At 35.8% G+C, this 21248-nt stretch overlaps 1 protein-coding gene across 1 annotated transcript in view; it reads right to left on the reverse strand.

Moving 5' to 3' along the window:
* Window positions 1–21248, reverse strand: part of Fam227b (family with sequence similarity 227 member B) — a 166265-nt gene that overhangs the window by 137294 nt on the left and 7723 nt on the right. Inside the window, exons 2-7 of the mRNA XM_076570574.1 lie at window positions 15532–15647; window positions 13609–13662; window positions 7820–8051; window positions 4107–4174; window positions 3271–3306; window positions 2696–2800 (exon numbers count right to left, since the gene is read on the reverse strand). Of these exons, the coding sequence (XP_076426689.1) occupies window positions 2696–2800; window positions 3271–3306; window positions 4107–4174; window positions 7820–8051; window positions 13609–13662; window positions 15532–15579 (543 nt within the window). The 5' untranslated portion in view covers window positions 15580–15647. The remainder of the gene's footprint in view (window positions 1–2695; window positions 2801–3270; window positions 3307–4106; window positions 4175–7819; window positions 8052–13608; window positions 13663–15531; window positions 15648–21248) is intronic.

The following is a 21248-nucleotide window of genomic DNA, read 5'->3' on the forward strand; positions in this document are numbered from 1 at the left end:
CAGCCATGGATTCCCCTGTCTTCCCTCCTCCCGCCCCCCAGCTTTCCCCCCAATCCACTCCCATCCCCACCTCCTCCAAGCCAAGGTCTCCCCTGGGGATTCAGATCAGCCTGGTAGATTCAGTTGAGGCAGGTCCAGTCCCCTCCTCCCTACACCAAGGCTGAGCAAAATGTCTCAGCATAGGACCTAGGTTCCAAAAAGCCAGTTAATGCACTAAGGACAGGTCTTATTTAAGATAAATATCCATTTAGTCATGGATTTTCAGCAAATCCTCTTAACACAGTGTTTCCCTTGTACAGACAATTCACCAAAATTGGCACCTAAAGTTAAATTTGCTTATCATGAACACTAGAAACTATAAGTTTTTACTTAGTTAAGTAGATTCAGTAGATCATTTTCATGCTCTTTTTCACATTTGTAAAATTAATTTCTTAGCTGATAGACAAAATAATAGGCTTCATTATGACACTTTCTTATATATGCCTTGCATATATTCACCCATACACACAGTACCCCCTCTATCCATATTCTCCCATCTCTGTTCTCTTTTCTTTCTCCATTTCTTTCTCATTTTGCATGTGAGAGAAAACAAGTAATATTGTATCTGTATCTCCCTCAATATCCTACCTTGTTGACCTATTCTCTTCTCTTTAGAATACCTCCCTGACTCAGTCACCTTTGTACACACACACACAAACACACACATGTGCATGCATGTACACATATATGAGAAACAAATATGAATAAAAACTTGTCTTTTTCCTGAATTTGGCTATATTTGCTTAACATGATGACCTCCAATTCCATCCATTTTCATGCAATTAATGTAATTTTATATTTCTTTATGAAATTACATAAATCCCATAGTGTGTGGGTGTGCACATGTGTTTATGTGTGTTATATGTGCATCTATCACATTTTACTTATTCATTTGTCTGTTAATATTTATCTAGGCTGGTCCTATATTTTGGATATTTTGGATAGTAGAGTAATAAACCTGCCTGGCAAATATCTCTGTGGTAATGTGATTACATTCCTTTGGTAATATACTCAGCAGTAGAATAGCTAGATATTATGGAAGTTTTACTTTCATATTTCTGAATAATATCCACACTAGTTTCCAAATTGTCTATACTAGCCTAACTCTTACCAAGGTTACATTAGAGTTCTTACTTCCCTTATGCTTGACTGCATCTGCTGGTGTCAGTTGCTTTATTTGATAACCATCCTGACTGAGGGGCAATGGAATCTCAAAGTAATTTTAATTTGTATTTCTCTGGTGACTAAGGAAACTGCACATTTTCTCAAATATGTGTTGACCATGTATATTTCTTCTTTTGAGACATATATAATTGATTCATTTGTTTGTTTACTGATTGATGACTTGAAGATTTTATGTTTAATTTTTAGAGCTAACTATAGATTTTAGGTATTAATCCTTTCAGATGTTTAATTGGCAAAGATTTTTGACAATCCTTATAAACTATCTCTTGACTCTACTAATTGCTTCCTTTGCTATGCAGAAGCTTTTCAATGTCATCAAAACCCACTTACTAGTTCTCACAAAAATTTTAAAATACTAGATTCAATATAATTCAACATTTCTTTTGATGAAATTCATAATTACTGTTTTTGTTCATTAAATGCAAGTCAACAACAAGGAAATTGTGCAAACTTTTTAACAAGAAAATTATTTATCATGATTTCTATGGGAGTACTTCATTTCTACAGGGTACTAATCCTACTTCACTGGTAACAGCCTCAACTTATACTTAACACTTTTTCATTACAAAGAACATATATAGTATATATAAACATGGAAAACAGAAATTGAAACTAAAAGGGGACAATGATCAGCTTTATCAATAACTACCTTAAGTTCATCTCATCCCTGATGATCACTGGTCACTGAACTAGTCACATTCCTACATTTTCAGTTTTTAATCTTTGGTTATACTATAGGATACAACACAAAAGTATACCAAGACACTTTCAGGATGTAAAAAAACACACAAGTCACAAGTAGAAGAGTTCTCATAAGTTATTTCTAAGTAAAAGCAGCATGCTGAAGTGTCTGAGTTGATAAGAGTGGAAACAGAAGGAAAACATCTTTCAGAGTCCCATTCCCAGCCAATGGGCACTTGCAGCAAGACTCTAGAGATGCTAACACACCAACTGTGGTGGTTTGAGCGAGGATGGCCCCCAGAGGCCCTTAGGTTTGAATACACAGTCCCCAGCTGGTGGAACTGCTTGTGAAGGATTAAGAAGTATGACCTTATTGGAAGAGTGTGTGACTGGGAGTGGGTTTTGAAGTTCAAAAGTATGGTGTCATTCCCAATTAGCTCTCTCTGCCTTCTACTTGGGGCTCAAAATGTGAGCTTTCAGCTTTTCCTGCTGCCACAACCTTTGCCTTGTCATCATGGACTCTAACCTCTGAAACCATAAACTCAATTAAACACTTTCTTTTATAAATTTCTTTGGTTATAGTATTTTGTGAGAGCAACAGAAAAATAACTAAGACACCAACACATTTTCTTCTAGTAAACAGGGTTAAACATCACTAAAATCCAAATTTAACACTTAAAGAATCAAGTTTGCTTAACATCTAACTTCTCTTAGTTTTAAATAAAGACCTGATTCATAATCACATTCTCAAGTTTTATTATAGAATAAAAATAAAATAATGTTTATATACCTCAAAGTTATTGGCTCTTAAAACAAAAAGATAGATCTGTTTAGCATCCAAATGTCTGGGTAATTGCGTTAGTTCATTTTTTTTGAATCCTGAGAAGCTGCAACCCTAGAAAAAAATGGAAATGTTGTTTAACAAAAATTATTTCTCTTCTAAGTATAGTGGATTCATATGATTTTAGAAGACAGATAAATATTTAATTATCATTTAGCAAACATAATTATGCTATTTTATGTTACTACATTAAAAATTATATATTTTCCCTGGGAAATTTTTCATATATTTTGTTCCTGAGAAATTAACAGCATTTGCACATTTGTGAGCCAAATTTTAAAACAAAACAGAATAATTTTTTAGGACATATTTTGGTATATACTAAAAATATCAAGTATTTTAGATAGTCTATGCATAAAGAAACAAGAACAGGGTAGAATAGAAAGTTTTCTAAGCCTGTTCTCAATTGTCCTTCTTAGAGCACAAATTTATAGTTATATCTACATCTATAGCATTATAAGCATTCTTTTGACTCTACATAATATACCTGATATATAATCTGACAGTATAGAAAATTGAAATACCTCTATATTCTTCTCTGTCTCCATTTCATCTGAAAGCTGGAAAAATTCAAAACAAAGTATTTAAAATTCTAATTTAAAGGATTTTTACATTAAAATCCTGATAAATAAGCCCCTAAAGTATTTATATTTAACAATAATTAATATAATTAATAAAGTTTTGGTTCACACAATCACTTATTAAATAACCAAAGGAAGATAGATACATACATATACATATATGTATATATATACATGCTATGGATTATGCTCATTGTTAATAAAAAATGATTGGTCAATAGCAGGGCAAGAAGAGATTGGGCGAGACAGCCTGACAGAGAGAATGATGGGGGGTGAGCAGTGTCAGGAGAGTGTCCAGAGAAACCAGCCTGCCATGGAGAAAGCAGACTGTGTAAAAAATGAGGTAACAATCCATGAGCCATGTGGCAAAGTATATATAGAAATATGGGTTAATTTTAATGCAAGAGTTTGCTAATAAAAAGCCTGAGCTATCTGCCGAACACTTATAATTAACATAAGTCTCTGTGTGTTTATTTGAGAGTGACTGTGGGAGAGGAAAACTGGAGTCTACATATATACATACATACATATATATATATTTTACATATGTTATATAATATATATTAAAATCAATCTCAAATAACTTACAATGTGATGATTTCAGGGCTCTAACACTGAGTGTCAAAAAATAAGTCCCTAGATCTTCAAGACAGAAATGTTGCTTAACAAAGACTAAAAGGACATTTTTAAAGCATTATCAGTTCTTATCTGTAGAGTGACAGTATTTACATTTCCTATGAAAATACATTTTTGAGGGATGGTAAACACAAATATCATACCATTATCTTTCTCTGCCTACTGTGTTCCTTTAAGAATGCCTTGTATTTTTCCAGATTCATATATGAACCTTTAAGAAAAGGGAATTGACAACAATGAAAAAAATCAAAAACAAGAAAATTCTAGATGATTTAAATATAAAACTATTCAATGAAATCAATTAAAATTTTGACAAGCCACACACTCTTAATAAATAATGGAACTATTGTTTATCTTGTTTCCTTTTGTATTTCCAAAACATCAAGCCCTACCTAACATGTCTATGGTACTTTGGCTTCTAACATTTTACCTCAACCGATATCTAACAAAAAAGCCACATTTTTCTAATCACTCAGCTACGTAGATTTGACAGTTTCAAGATTACCTTAAATTCAATAAAATGCAGTACCATGGTGCATGGCCCAGTGAAATTATGTGCACAGTAATTTATACAATGTAAGACTGTAAACTACTTCCGATATTCATATATTGAAAACAATTCATATATTGTTTTTAAAGGAGGAAGACATGAAAGGAGATTTTTCATATTTTTCTCTGCTTACTCATAGATATTTTCTCTACAAAATAGTATATGTATATATGTATACAAGCTACATATAGTTTATATATGCATATATAAAACATATAAATAAAAACATATTAATTAGATGAATTAATAATTAGATAAATTAATGAAAAATTTAAAATTTAAAAATTCAACATGAAATTTTAAAATTATGAATTTAATACAGACTTAAACACATTCTTGAATTTGAAAAATCAAAAGTGAGAAACCTAATAAGCCAAATAAAAATGTCAGTGGAAAGCCTCATCAGCAAAAACTAAACTGAGAAACACGAGTTAAACAACACGGCAAATAACAGACATCTACAGAACATTTCAACCAAACATGAGCGAATGCTCATTCTCCTCATTAGCCCATAAACTTTCTCCAAAACTGATCACAAAATAAGACATAAAGCAAGTCAAAACAAATACTGGAAAGTTAAATAACATCCTTCATTTATATAACCATACTGGAACAAAGGCAGATATCAACAGCAATGGAACCCAGAGAAAGTACATAAACTCAAGGAACCACAATACTACTGAACTGTAATTAGACAAGAAAGACATCAGTAAGGGGAAAAATCCTAGATGTGAATGAAACTGAAAACACAACTTGCCAATACCTAAGGGACACAACGAAGGAAGTCCTAAAAGGAAAGCTAATGATAAATGGAGAAAAACTCAAGTCAGTCCCATTAAAACCAGGAACAAGGCAAGTGTTTCCACTCTCTCTGTTCAATATAGTGCTTGAAGTGTTACCTAGAGCAATGCAGCCAGACACAAAAATGAGGAATCAGAATAGAAAAAGAAATAAAGAAATCCTTATTTACAAATTATATGATTTTACACACAAGAGACCTAAAGAGTTTATCAAAAAACTTGCAGACTAGATAAATACTTTCAGCAAAGAAGCAGGATACAAAATAGAAGGTGTATTGAAAATGATATAAAGGAGTCAGTCTCATTCACCACACACACACACACACACACACACACACACACACACACACATACACACACACACACACACACACACACACACAGAGTGGGGGGAGGGAGGAAGCGAGGAAAGGAGGGAGAGACAGAGAGGGAGAGAGAGAGAGAATATATCTGGGAATAAACCTAATCAAGGAAATGAAGGACCTCTACAATAAAACCTGTATGACATTGAATAAAGAAATTGAGGGGACACCAGCAGACTGGAAGACCTTCCATGCTCATGGATCAGAATATTCAATATTGTGAAAATGGTCACCTTGCCAAAGCAATAGCAATCACAAGCAAAATATCAAGATCTCTCCTCACAGATAAAGAAAAATCTCAATATTATAAAACAAGATATTTGCCTCAGGCACTAATATCAAGAACCTATAAAAGAAATTATCCTCCTCAAGCTCTGAAACATATCAAGAAACAAGCTAAGTAAATGAACAGACAGAAGTGTAATTGCCAACACATATTCTAAAAAGTGTTCAATATCCCTAGCCATCAGGGAAATACAAATTGAAAATACGTTTACATTCCACTTACCCAAATCAGAATGAAGAACATCAAGAAATCTGACAATAAATGCTATTGATGATGTGGAGAAAAGGGAACCCTTGTTCATTGCTGGAGGGAGTATAAACTAGAGCAGCCATATGGAAATCAGATGGAAGTTTCTCAAAGAATTACAAACAGAACTATCATATGCTACAAATATATAACTGCTGACATACATATAAACACTCAAAAGTCTCCACATTCTACCACAGAGACACATGGTCATCCATGTTCACTGCTGCTCTTTCCACAACAACAAGGAGATGGAACCAGCCTAGATATCCATCAGGTGAATGGAAACAGCCTAAATGTCCATCAGATGACTGGAACCAGCCTAGATGTTCATCAGATGAATGGAACCAGCCTAGATGTTCATCAGATGAATGGAATCTGCCTAGATGTTCATCAGATGAATGGAACCTGCCTAGATGTTCATCAGATGAATGGAACCTGCCTAGATGTTCATCAAATAAATGGAACTAGCCTAGATGTCCATCAGATGACTGGAACCTGCCTAGATGTTCATCAGATGAATGGAACCTGCCTAGATGTTCATCAGATGAATGGAACTAGCCTATATGTCCATCGGATGAATGGATAATGAAAATGTTGCATACATACAATACAATTTTATTCAGCAATGAAAAAAGTAAAATTATGAAAATTTTAGAAAGTGGATGAAATTGGGAGTATATTAAGTGAAGTGATGCAAACTCAGAGAGATAAACCAGGTATGTACTCTTTCATGCAATATACATAATGTACACAGCCTGTAATGTACATATACACATACAAATGTGTGTGGTCAACTCTTGAAAATTGGATAGGAAATAAGAAAGGGTAAAAATTAGTGCTGACAGGGGTGAGGAGCAAAGAGACATATGTGAAATTAAAGTATAAACGTGACTTGGAAAGAGGCCACATGGACATTAGAATTAAGGGGGTGGAGAAGAGAAAAAGGGACATGAATCTAATAAAATACACTTTGCCTGAAATGCCATAATGATATCTAATATCTTGTATACTGATTTTTAAAAATTTGAAGAATAAGACAACAGCTGCTATTATTATTTAAAAATTATTCTGGAAGTACTTATCAATACAATTAGATAGGAAAAAGTTATACAAATACCAAGGATGAAAAATTATCATTGCTCAAGGAAATATATCTCAGCAATTAATTTCTTCTACAGCAAATACTATATGTACCTACAGGCTAGCCTCAACCCTGTGGATCAGCTCCCACTCTATTACTTTGATTTCTACATTTACTATTGATGGAGGCTTGCTTCTTAAAGCATCAGTTGGCACATCTTGTTTCCCTGAATCCCTGAGGTTTCGTTACCTCTATTCCAGTTTAACAAAGTTCATAACTGTCTTAGGCTTGCTCCAGTAATCCTTTCTTTCAAACCACATCCTCAAGTCGACCTAAAACTATTTATTAGGTCCTACTGGATGATGAGATTTTTAAACATGTAGTTTTAAGATATTTAAACTTTGGAATTTCATTCCTTATGAGAATACACATAGAAGCAGCATATACAGACAGACAGACATGTACACACACACACACACACACCCCTGAACATTACTTTATTCACATAAAAAATAAAATAAATCTTACTTTTCTTGGAAATCATTCTGTTACAATCAAGTAAATTGGAGGAATGCTGTTTCAAAAGATATGAACTGTCTTTTAATCTTGTCTCCATGGTGCTGACAGCTTCAAATATTCGAGGAACATTGGTCCACAGATAAGAATAAATTGAAGCAAATGAAGTATCCTCTTCTAGTTTTTTCAGAGCATCATCCCATATATCACTGTCTCTAAAATGAATATCCCTGGGCCAATAATCCTGCATAAGCAAACATTTTACATCATTTGAATAAATTTATATCAGGATTTAATGAGTTAAAATTGGAATTTTACTATAAAACATTATTTTTATTAAATGTTTTAAAAATAAATTTCAAAATAATTAAAACCTCACAAAAGTTGCAAAGTTTCAAAAGCTTTCTGAAAACATGGTTTTGGGGAAGCATTTGAGTGTAAGTAGCTACTTTCATGGTCCATAATTCTTTAGTATCTGAACAAATGAGTGCATTCTTCTTGAAAATAAGAATTATAAGAATCAAAAACAGTTTTAATGCATTCTACCTATCTAAATTAAACTGTTGAAATTTCATCAGTTGATCTAGTGATGCCTTTCACGAAAAAAAAATAAATTTAGAATCATAAATATTTAGGATTGCATTATTTTAGCATTAGTCCATTTAAGTTTAAAGCAACCCCTCAATATTTGTCAGGAAAGAAAGAGAAAGAATTAGGGGGCCCAACAGCTGGTTTTTCCTCCTATTTCTTCTAGCCTTACTGACATGCAATAAACAAAATTATACATATTTATGATAAATAACATGCTCTTTTAATATCTGGATAAACTATGAGATGCCTAGCTAAGTGCAAAGCTAAGAACATACTCATTGCTTTGCATAGGTTTTGCTTGTTTTTTTATGGTGAGAAATTTAATAACTATTGTCTTAGCAAATCTAAAATATGTATTAACTAGAGTCACCATACTGTCTACTAGATCTCTAGAACATATTCACATAATATAATAGAAACTTTTATATCTTTCAATGCATTTCTACTCTTATTCCTATAAGTCCCTGGCAACCATTAGGCTATTCTCTGCTACTGAGTTACACTGTTTTAGATTCCTTGTGTGAGTAGAAAATGTAGCAATGGTCTTTCTGGGTCTGGTTTATTTCATTTAGAATTTTTCTCGGTTTATATACATTATTGCAAATGTCTTGCATGGTTTGTGGATGTCTAAAACAGTCATAATGAATCATACTATTGATTATCTACCTAAAAATAACTCTACAACACATGTATATAAACTGTATACTTCAAATGAAATTTTCTCATCTGAGCTGACAAAGCTCAGATGAGAAAAAAGACCAAAGAGCCAAAGACCATCTACCAAAACACCAACATCAGCCATGAGGAGCCATCTTTTGAGTTGTTGGCCAGGGCTGTTGAAGAGTCTCCCAAAACATATAACCTATTGCTTCTGCCCTTGGTCGTCCTTCAGAGATGGAAGGTAAGTCCCTATTGCTGAAGACAGCATGCACTTCAGAGGTATGACCCAGAGGCCTCCGAGGTATAACTCACCTAAAAGCCTTCTCTCTGAGAAGTTTTCATGGGAACAGAAGGCACCATGCAGGATTCCAAAGGAGAGAAGTAATCAACAGACTTATTGAGCTATGATGCTATGAATGACCACAATAACCAGCATGGCACACATATGTTGGTGGTATTCAACAGCTCTCTAATCCAATTTAAGACCTGCCTAACAAGAAAAAAACCATGCCTGGTACTGGAAAACTAGCTATCTACCCAGGGCTAGTAAAGTCATAGATCTTGGAGGAGAACATACATCCTCTACTTTATTAAATCAGCATAATCCCTAACTACATTCTAAATGTTATTCCTTATACCCACAAATAAGTGTAGTCCTCACTCATCATCAAGGAAACTTCTCTTTGTAACAGATAGAGATCATTACAGAAAATCACAGCCAATCAAAACACACAGTTGTAAAGCCTCTTCCCAATAAATAGATCTCCAAAATAGCTCTGTCACCTCAGGTTCATGGAAAAATGAAGAAGAGGGGGTGAAAAGATGGTAAGAGCCAGAGATTATGGAGTATGCAGTAAGATTGTGTCTGCTAAGGATGTCAGAAGCTACGCCCATAGTCACACCAGACATAAGCCTAACAAGGACAACAATAAACATGCTAAAGTGAACAGGGCAAAAGCTCATGATTCCTCAACCCAACCAAAGAACTATGGGCATCTAAAGAATGCTTAGAGTGTAATAGTCTTCCCCAGGGAAAAGAATAGCAATCAGTTGTCCAACACCAAATGGTCATCCTGAAGACACACATACAAGTAACATACAGACTGAGCAAATTATATTTAGAATTAATACACACACATACACACATATAAATATATAAAACAACAATTAATAAAAACAGAGAATAAGGAGAGATATGTGGGATAGTTTGGAGGGAGAAAAGAGAAGATACACATGGTGTAATATATTATAATCTCAAAAAATAAAGGAAGTAATAAAATAACTAAGTTCCTTTACTGCAGAGTAAAAAACAATTGGAGTGAAGAAGAAACACATAAAGTCGAGGAGAATCTTTTCCAGCTATAAATTTGATAGAGAATTAATATCCAGAATATACAAAGAACTCGAAAAAACAGTCAAGGAAACAAATGACCCAATCAGAAATAGGCTGTGCATTCAAACACAAAGCTCTCAAGAAAAAGAGAGAGACAAGGGAAGGGGGTGAGCTAAGAAATATCTTTAAAAGTCTTCAACATCCTTGGTAATTAGATAAATGCAAACTAAAGTTTCATCTTACCCCAGCCAGAACTGCTAGGATAAAGAAAACAACTAATAAGTGCCTCCAAGGATTCTGGGAGAGAGGGACCCTCATTCACTGTTAGGAGTGCAAACTTGTGCATCCACTTTGGAAATCAGTATATGGAATTCTCAAAAAGCTAAAAGTAGATCTAACATGTGATCTAGCTGTACCACTTCTTGGCATACACCCAAAGGGCATTACATTATACTCCATAGATAGTTGCTTAACCATGATTATTGTCATTCCATTAACAATAGCTAGGACATGGAAACAACCTAAATGTCCTCCAATAGATAGATAATGAAAATATGGTACATATACACAATAAAATAGAATTCAGCTATTAAACAAAAAAGTATAAAATTTGCAGGTAATGGATGAAGAGAGAAAACATCCTGAGTGAGGTAACCAGACACCAAAGACAAATATTGCCTTTTCTGATATATGGATGTTAGCATTTAAGCCTTCTATAGGTATGCTACAATCTATACAACCTCAGAGGTTAGGTTTCAAGTAAGGGACCAGCATGGAAAGGAGGATGCCCCAAAGAAGGGGAAGTAGAATAAATAGTTATGGAGAGACAAGGGGGAGACTGGAGTAGGAGAATTAATGGGAGGGCGTGGATGATAGTGGTAAGTGAGGGAACATGGGGAGGGACAAAAAAACACTAAAGGGCATTTGAGGGGGTCATATAGAAACTACTACCATAGAAGCTACTTAAAATATATACTTATATGAAAGAAATATAAATGGAGTCACTAAGTAATGAGGGAGACAATGTCCCAACTGGACATCACTCATCACCATGTGAAACCTCCAGTCCCAGGAATGGGTTATATCTAGTTGAGTCTTTAGCCAAAGGGGCCCCAAACATCTCAGGCTATTCCCATGGCTATTGGTTACTCTTCATAAACTGATGGTAAAGTACTATTGCTAAAGACAACACTTACAAATCTCATCGAACAGGGAGAAGTCAAGCTAGTGTCTAATTAGAGCTTTTACCCCTGCTGACTAGTGTTCATGGTACTTGAAGATATTCTTCTGCACTCTACCAGAGGAGAAAGGTAACCATCAACCCAGCCATAAACCATGCAATCTACAACAGTGACCTGCCTACAAGATATGCTGGTACAATAGGGGCACAAATGTTGTGGGAGTGACCAACCACTGTCTGATCAGACTTAAGTCCCACCCCAGGAGCCACCCATGCCTGACACTGTTCCTTGGGTGACTATAAACTTCAGACTGGGTAAGTCATGGGCCTAGGGGAAAACCAAATACTACTGTTCTGCTAAAGGAAAATAGGAATGAAATGACTCCTAGACATGCTGCTGTATCCATAGACTAGTGCCTCACATAGCCATCATCAACAACTTCATCTTGCAGTAGATGGAAACTAACACAGTGACCCACAATTGGACAACATGCAGAGAGATATTTTAGAACACTAAGTCCTAAATGGGATGTCTTCATCAAGCTCCTCCCTTCAAGGCTCAGGGATCTATGCAGAAGAGGAGGTGGAAAGATTATACCAGCGAGAGGGGATGGATGATTTCAAAGAAATAGTGTTTTCCAGATACAACAGAACCGATGCATATATGACCTCACAGAGACTGTGGCAGCAAGCACAGGGCCTGTACTAGTTCAAGCCAAACTGGATCTCAATGCTGAGAGAGGAAGTGGACACAGGTTACCACCCCTACCCAAGAAGCTATCTGCAATTGACACACTCTTGTAAAGGAAACATTAGTTTTCTCCTATGGAGTCTCACTGGCCTATGGAGTCTCATTAACTACACTTAAATGTAGGCCTCATGCCTAGTAGTAAATAGATAACACAAAATGACTCAATGATATTTTTGTATTTTTTTACTTAAATTGCTTTGTTGGGCATTTTTTTGTCTTACTGCTATTTTACTTGTATATTATAGTTTGTTAGTTTGTTTTTTATGAGGGGGGTGTGTGTGTGTGTGTGTGCGCACACACACACACACACACACACGCACACACACACTCTTTGTGAATTCTGTTTTGTTTTGGTTTTGTTTTATTTTGTTTTTGCTTGTTTGCTTGCTTGTTCACTTGCTAAAGAGAAAGAGAAGGAGAAGGTGTGGAGTTGAGTGGATGGGGAGATGGAAAAGGACTGGCAGGAGCTGGGGGAAGTGGGAACCTTGATCAGATAATTTTGTATGAAAATTGTTTTCAATGTAAAAAAATAAAAAAGAAATAAACTTTTAGAAATCAGTTTTATTTATTTTGCTTTTAAATGAGATTCTTTCTCAAAACATTGGGACAAAAGCACTCGTATAAACACATACATGCACATGAAATTTCATTGCCAATAATTTCATAGCAAATTCTATTCATATTTTTCATAGGTGGAAATAAATAAACTTCAATTTATTAAATTTCTACAGACATCATTAAAAAGTCACCTATCTTTTAAACTGACATCTTTATTCCAACCTTTATCTGACATACCTCAAAGTGTAACAAATCCTAGCTTCACATTTGCAAATGAGTGAACTCAGCTGATGCTCAGAGAAAACTCCTTAGTAATCTCAGGAACTCCAGCAATACTCCATAGTTATACATAATGATATGAAAACATATTTTGAGTATTTCACTTTGATTTAATAATCAAGGAATATTGATGTAAGTTTTCTGCAAACTATCTGTGAGAATTAGTTGTGATGAGTGGCTAAATAAGGGTAATTGTCAGATTTTCTTGAAGGTATAAATACATAAGACAAAAATCTTAAGAAAGTATACCACCGAATTGTATGTATAGGGTTAACAGTTTTTAAATGTGAAAACATTATTGTTAAAAGCAACTGGAAATGACATACTGAAAGGAAACAAACATGTGCAAACATTCCCATTATTTAATTTCCATTCTTCTTTCCATAGCTGATATTTTTAAAAAAAAAAAGTGTATTGGCAGAGAAATGAGGATAGGATGCTCTACTCACCCAGTTTTGAGACTTTAAGAATTCTTCAAAGCTCTTTGGAGGCTCTTGGTTTTTCTAATGAAGCAAAATCAGTCAATGACATTAATTCTATATTGTACTTAATATATATGACCTACTTAGGCAAATATAGTACTTAAGTTAGAACTTTTAGTGTTGTAAGATATTATAAAACATTCTTTTGTGTACATTGTAAAGTCCAGGTACTTTGAAAAGAGACAGAGATAAGTGTTTAAATGCTGCCTCAACAAGAAATCCCTATGTGAATCTTGGTGAATGCTCTCATTTCAAATTCCAACAAGAGTTCCAAGATATTTTGAGGTATTATGGACTGTATCCATAATAAACCCAGAGCCAGAAATATAATAAATATTCCTCTGTTGACAAGAAAGCCACAGAAAATTATGAGTACCCCATGGGAGCTTCAGGCTAACAATTCATAATTCCATTTTTATTATGTAGTAGTTTCTCTGTGCATTGAAAATATACTCAACAATAGACTAATTTTATCAAGATGAAACCTGAGTCCTTATCTTTGAGACTTTGTACATATTCTTTCTTCTGCTTAGATAGCCTTCTGCCTAAAACTCTCTTTTCAAGCCCTTCTGGGCCTATTTAGCTCTCAATTAAAATATCAAATTAAAAGTCACATTTAATTGAAAGTTTAAAAATTCAAGATCAGTCTAACTACCCAGAAACACCTGTTTTAAAACAAAATATCACACAAAGACAAAAACAGAAAGTCACTTTTTTCCCCAAGAAGACTTCACTCTCTGAACCTCACAAAATTTCTTCAGGGTAACATTGAGTAGAGAGAGTCATGTCTCTAGAGAAATAGAGACTATGTACATCATAGCTGAATCACATTCACTGTATACAGTGGCTGTCACAAAGTCTCTAAGTACTTGCTGTATGCATCACTTGATCAATAGGTGAGCAGATAAATGGGAGAAGTATCTAGATATTTGAAAAAATGCTAACATGTCTGGAGAATGAAAATACAGTGTGGAGAAGCCAGAGAGAAAAAGAGAAAGAAAAGTCCAGAAGTGTAATTCATTAATAAATATAACGACATGGCTGAAAAGAATGAAATCACATTTTAATTTACTAAAACACTTATTGTACATTTTCCTATTAAATGGTCCAGTTTATAAAATCACAGGGCTGTTCTTTGTAAAAACTAATTACACATTTGGAGTTAAATGGAATATTTCACACTCTTAATATTATTTAAATATATGAATATCATTAAACATGCATTTAACAAATGATAGTAAAATAAATAATGTAGGTAAAAAGAGTATATAAAATAACAGAATAAATGAAGGCAAGTAAGAAAACATGGAGCTCTGGGGCTAAGAAGATTGAGAAAGATTTATGAGGGACAGAGTAAACAAAAGTCTTAGAAATAAAATAAATGAAATAAATTTAAATGTTTTATTTTATTTTAATGGTTATCAAATTATTCCAAGTATAAACTTAAAATAATATCACATTTTACTTGATGGGAAATACAAAAAAATGAATCAAAGGAGGTAAATTTGCATAGGAAACTTTTAGCCAACTTCAATATGAAATGTCTAGAATAACATGGCAAGGAGGTAAGGAATGAGAAGGTAAATGAACAACTACTTTCATAGAAGCAGAGTGCTGCTCCGTGGAACTAATGAGAAAAAACGGGTCATGTGAAAAGCATTATTTTCTAGGTGTTAATGAAAGCCAGCAGATACTGATAACTATGTTGGGTCAAGGCTATAATGCTTTCTTCCAAACTGACCAAAGCACTAAGCTACCTGCAGGGCTCTTCTCAGCACAAGATCACTTCAACAGCAGGGGAAGCCGGGGAAGCCAGTCCTGCTGATGGCCTGAAATCTAGACAGAACATACTCTCTATAAATAAGCACAAATCCACAAGAGCTTCCTTACCTGAAAGACAAGCTTCGGCATCCACTGAACCTTCCCTTGGCCTGCCATGGTGGAATAAATACGGAGATGAAGAGATCAGTTGGGTCTTAGGTGTCAGTCTGAGTTCAGGGAACAAACTGAAAGACACCAAATGCAAAAGTAGATGACATAAACAACCCCTCTGTGTCATTTTCAAGCCTCACTTATGAATGTTGTTAACAAAGTCACAGTGGAGGAACAGCATACACGGGGAAAGCTGTATAGATTGATATATTCTTACAGGTTTGAATTTCAGAGACTGAGCAGAATTGAAAAAAATTAAATGTCATTCCAAACTTCTCCTAGCTCAAATATCAAGAAAATATAAGTAGTAATTAGAAAAGGTTGGAGGTTTAGTTAATACCAAATAAACTCAGTCCAACTAAAGTTACAGCTAATCCTAAAGCTCAATTCAACTCAAAGAAGATTCTAGACCAGCCTTTCACTCTAAGAGGGTTACAGATAGCCTTTTACTCTAAAAGCCAAACAGAGAAAAAGACCTGTGCTCTCCAAAACTAAAAACAATTAAATCTCAGCTGCTTTCCACAATGATTGTTACATAATGTTCAACAGGAAAGCAATACAGAACAACCCAAGGAGGAAAAATGAGATTCATAATCTAGGAAAAATGATGTTAATTATATTTACAGGTACCTAAGAAAATATATATATCAGGTACCTAAGAAAATACTTAATGTGATAAGCAGACAAGAACTTAAAAATTACCACAAAGATATTCAAGGTTTTGTAATATAGGTTAGATAACAGTGCATGAAGAATATAGTGGCACAGCCCTGTAATCCCAGCTACTCTGCAAGCTGAAGCACGGGGATTCCAAGTTTGAGGGCTTCTTAGACAATTTAGCAAGACCCTGACAAAAAACAGAAAGAAGTCATTGTTTTTTACAGCTGAGTAATACTCCATTGTGTATATGTACCACGTTTTCTTTATCCATTCTTTGGCTGAGGGGCATCTAGGTTGTTTCCAGGTTCTGGCTATTATGAATAATGCTGCTATGAACATAGTTCAGCAAGTGTCCTTGTGGTATGCTTGAGGATCCCTTGGGTATATACCCACAAGTGGTATCATTGGGTCTTGAGGTAGACTGATTCCCAATTTTCTGAGAAACAGCCATACTGATTTCCAATGTGGCTGTACAAGTTTGCACTCCCACCAACAGTGTATGAGTGTTCCCCTTGTTCCATATTCTCTCCAACATAAGCTGTCATCAGTGTTTTTGATCTTAGCCATCCTGACAGGTGTAAGATGGTATCTCAGAGTAATTTTGTTTTGCATTTCCCTGATGACTAAGGATGTTGAGCAATTCCCTAAATGTCTTTCGACCATTTGGGATTCTTCTGCTGATAATTCTCTGTTTAGCTCTGTAACCTATTTTTTAATTGGATTGTTTGGCATTTTGATGTCTAGTTTCTTGAGTCCTTTATATATTTGGAGATCAGCCCTATGTCTGATGTGGGGTTGGTGAAGATCTTTGTCCATTCCATATGCTATTATTTTGCCTTATTTACTGTGTCCTTTATTGTACAGATTGAACAGGCTGCATTTATGTATTTAAGAATACATATATATGAATATGTATATTCATATATACATGTAACAACGTAACAACAATTACTGAAGAAAGAGGCCATGAATTTGAAAGAGAACAAGATGGCACTTAAGGGCAATTTTGGAGGTGGGAAAAAGAATGAGAAAATGGTTTAATTACATTATAATCTCACAAATTATAAATAAATATTTTTAAGATAATAAAAACAGAAAGAGGGCAGCCTCTGCTCAGGACTACAAACTTAACCCCCATGTCTTAAATTAGGCTCTTTTATATGAGGCTTTTCTGGATTAAACAAGAGATTAGAACTCTTCCTTTCAAATAATTCAGAGTAAAAGACACAGAGTTAGTCTGTCTTCTTTCATGCAGTATGGTCACACTAACTGCTATCATCCTGAATAAGACTTTCCTCATACAGACTTCATGTAACTGTACTAAACAAAATGAATAGCCCTGGGCTTCTGAACTTCACCTTACAGCTGTAAGATCCATCCATGCCGTCTCATCTAATGGAAGTCCACGGCTCTGGTATAATACTGCATAATATAATCCAAGTTTTTATGCCTGTTCTACTTTTGGGGAACCTAAGTCATTTCCCACTTGCGTGTTACTCCTTACTAACACGAACATTGTTTGTTTGTTTGTTTGTTTTGTTTTTACATCCCTAACCTAGTCCCTCCCCACCACTTCCCCTCTCCCCCTTTGCCCCAATCCTCTCTTCCTCCTCTCTTTCTCTTCAGAAAAGGGCAGGCCCCCCATGGATATCAGCCAGCCATGAGATATCAAGTTGCAGTGAGACTAGGCACCTCCTCTCCTATTAAGGCTGAATGAGGCAACACAGTAGGAGGAATGGGTCCCAAAAAAGGCAACAGAGTTAGAGACAGCCCCTACCACTGTTAGGAGTCCCACAAGAGGACCAAGCTACCCAACTGTCACATCGATGCAGAGGGCCTAGATCAGTCCCATGCAGGCTCCCTGAGTCTCGGTTCAGTCTCCGTGAGCCCCTATGAGCCCTGGTTAGTTGATTCTGTAGGTCATATTCTTATGGTGTCCTTGACCCCTCTGGCTCCTACAATCCATCATGCCCCTCTTCCACAGGATTCCCTGAGCTCCACCTAAGGTTTGGCTGTGGGTCTCTCTGCATCTGTTTCCATCAGTTGCTGGGTGAAGCCTGATGACAATCGGGATAGGCAACAATAGCAGAACATCATTAGGAATAATTTCATTGAATTTCTTTTTGTCAGTTGTGTTTGGTTCTGTCCTAGGTCTCTGAGCTAACCCACCTCTGGGTCCTGGCATTCTAGGCATTGTCAGGAGTGAGTTTCCCCTCACGGTATGAGTCTCAAGCTTGGCTGGTCATTGGCTGGCTATTCCCACAATCCACGCACCACTTTTACCCCAAAACATTTTGTAGGCAGGACAAATTATAGGTTGAAGGTTTTGTGGCTGGGTTGGTGTCCAAATCCCTCTACTGGAAGTCTTGCTTGGTTATAGGAGATGCAGTCCAGGCTCTGTATTCCCCTTTGCCAGGAGTCTTAGCTAGGGTCACCCTCATAGATTTCTGGGAGTTTCTGTTGTACTAGGTTTCTTGTTCTTCCCAGAGATACCCCCTGATTCCAGTTGTATCTCCCAGAACTCTCTCCCTCCATTCTTAACAAACCTGATCCCTCCTGTTCCCATCCTCGCCCCCAATCCATATCCCCCTCCCATCCACTTGTAATGTCTATTCTATTTCCCCTTCACAGGGAGATTCATGTGTCCCCCTTGTCCCTTCCTTGTTACTTAGGTTCTTTGGGTCTGTGGATTGTAGCATGGTCCTCTTTTACTTTACAGCAAATATACACTTATAAGTGAATACATACCATGTTTGTCTTTCTGGGTCTGATTTATCTCACTCAGGATGATCTTTTCTGGTTTCACCCATTTACCAGAAATATTCTTGATGTCATTATTTTTAACAGATGAGTAATACTCCATTGTGTAAATTACCACATTTTCTTTTTCCATTCCTTTGTTGAGGGGTATCTAAATTGTTTCCAGTTTCTGGCTACCATGAGTAAAGCAGCTATGAACATAGTTGAGCAAGTGTCCTTGTGGTATAGTGGATTGTCCTCTGTGATTATGCCCATGAGTGGTATGGCTGGGTCTTGGGGTAAATGGATTGCCAATTTTCTGAGAAACCACCATATTGATTTCCAAATTAGCTGTACAAGTTTGCACTCCCACCATCAGTGGAGGAGTGCTCATCTTCATCCACATCCTTTCTAACATGAAAACTTGTGTTTTTGATCTTAGCCTTTCTGACAGGTGTATGATGGAATCTCAGAGTTATTTTGATTTGCATTTCTCTGATGGCTGAGGATGTTGAACATTTCTTTAAGTGCTTCTTAGCCATTTGGGATTCCTCTGTTGAGAATTCTCTGTTTAGATCTGTACCCCATTTTTAATTGGATTAATTGGTTTGTTGATATCTAGTTTCTTGAGTTTTTTTAATATATATTTTGAATATCACCCCTTTGTCAGATGTGGGGTTGGTGAAGATCTTTTCCTATTCTGCAGGCTGAGGATTTGTTTTTGTGACAGTGTCCTATGCCTTACAGAATCTTTTCAGTTTCATGAGGTCCCATTTATTAATTATCAATCTTAGTGCCTATGTAATTGGTGTTCTGTTCAGGAAGTTGTTTCCTGTGCCAATGCATTCAAGGCTATTCCCCACTTTCTCTTCTATCAGGGTCAGTGTATCTGGATTTATGTTGAGGTTTTTGATCCACTTGGGACTTGAGATTTGTGCAGGGTGATAGATATGGATTTATTTGCATTCTTCTACATGCTGACATCCAGTTATACCAGCACCATTTGTTGAAGATGCTTTCTTTTTTTTCATTGTATAATTTTGATTTCTCTGTCAAAAATCAAGTGTCCACAGGTGTGTGGATTTATTCTGGCTCTTAGATTCACTTCTATTGATCAACCTGTCTGTTTTTATGCCAATACCATGAAGTTTTTATTACTATTGCTCTGTAGTACAGCTTGCAATCAGGATGGTGATACCTGCAGAAGTTCTTTTATTGTACAGTTTTTTTTTTAAGCTATCTTGGGTTTTTCGTTTTTCCATATGAAGCTGAGTATTGTTCTTTCAAGGTGTGTAAAGAATTGTGTTGGAATTTTGATGGGGATTGCATTGAATCTATATATTTTTTTGGTAAGATGCCCATTTTTACTATGTTAATTCTATTAATCCATGGGCATGGGAGATCTTTCCATCTTCTGATAGCTTCTCCGCTGTGGGATGATCCTTCTGTATGCTGTGAATATGTATTAATCTCATTGGTTAATAATAAAGCTGTTTGGCCTATAGCAAGGCAGGATAATGTTAGGCCAGACAATCAAACTGAGGATTGGGATAAAGAAGGGTGGAGTCAGGAGAAATGCAAGCAAGCCAACCAAGAAGCAAGATGCCAGAAGACCGATAAAACCATGGGCCATGTGGCAATACACAGATTAACAGAAATTGGTTAATTTAAAAGTAAGAGCTAGTTAATAATAAGCCTGAGCTATTGACTGAGTATTTCGTAATTAGTATGAGTTTTTGTGTGTTTATTTAGGACCAGGCAGCTGGGACAGGAAAAACTCTGCCTCTGTTTACATACAGCGACCAATGTGGGGCACGTAATCCACAAAAAGCCTGAGAAAGCTTTAAAAAAGGGGACATCTAGACACACAAAAATGGAGACAAGAGCAGCTTCACATTTCATGTCTCTCATGCAGGCCGTGGTACAGAGACTCATCCCCTGGCTGAGGCCTGCAGGTTTGAGCTGCAGCATGGCAGATTCCCATAGTCTCATACAGGCTGCAGTACAGAGAGGCATCATCTCTCAGCTGTCACTTCGTGGTGGATTTAGGGTTTTTGCTCATGTAGACAAAAAGGGTTAGAGATACACAGTAAGGACAGATGCAGACAAAAAGGCCTCTAAACGAGTCACAGTGTGTTTGAAAAAAATGTTTATAGGCTTGGGAGAGAGAAGAGAAGGGGTAGAAACAGTCAAAGATTAAAAAAAATGATTTAAAAATAATAATAAAGCCCTTAAAAGGGACTAGAGTAATAAAAATATAAGCCACATAAAGATGG

This window comes from Peromyscus maniculatus, chromosome 4 (assembly GCF_049852395.1).
Source record: "Peromyscus maniculatus bairdii isolate BWxNUB_F1_BW_parent chromosome 4, HU_Pman_BW_mat_3.1, whole genome shotgun sequence".
In the NCBI taxonomy this organism is placed as follows: Eukaryota; Metazoa; Chordata; class Mammalia; order Rodentia; family Cricetidae; genus Peromyscus; species Peromyscus maniculatus.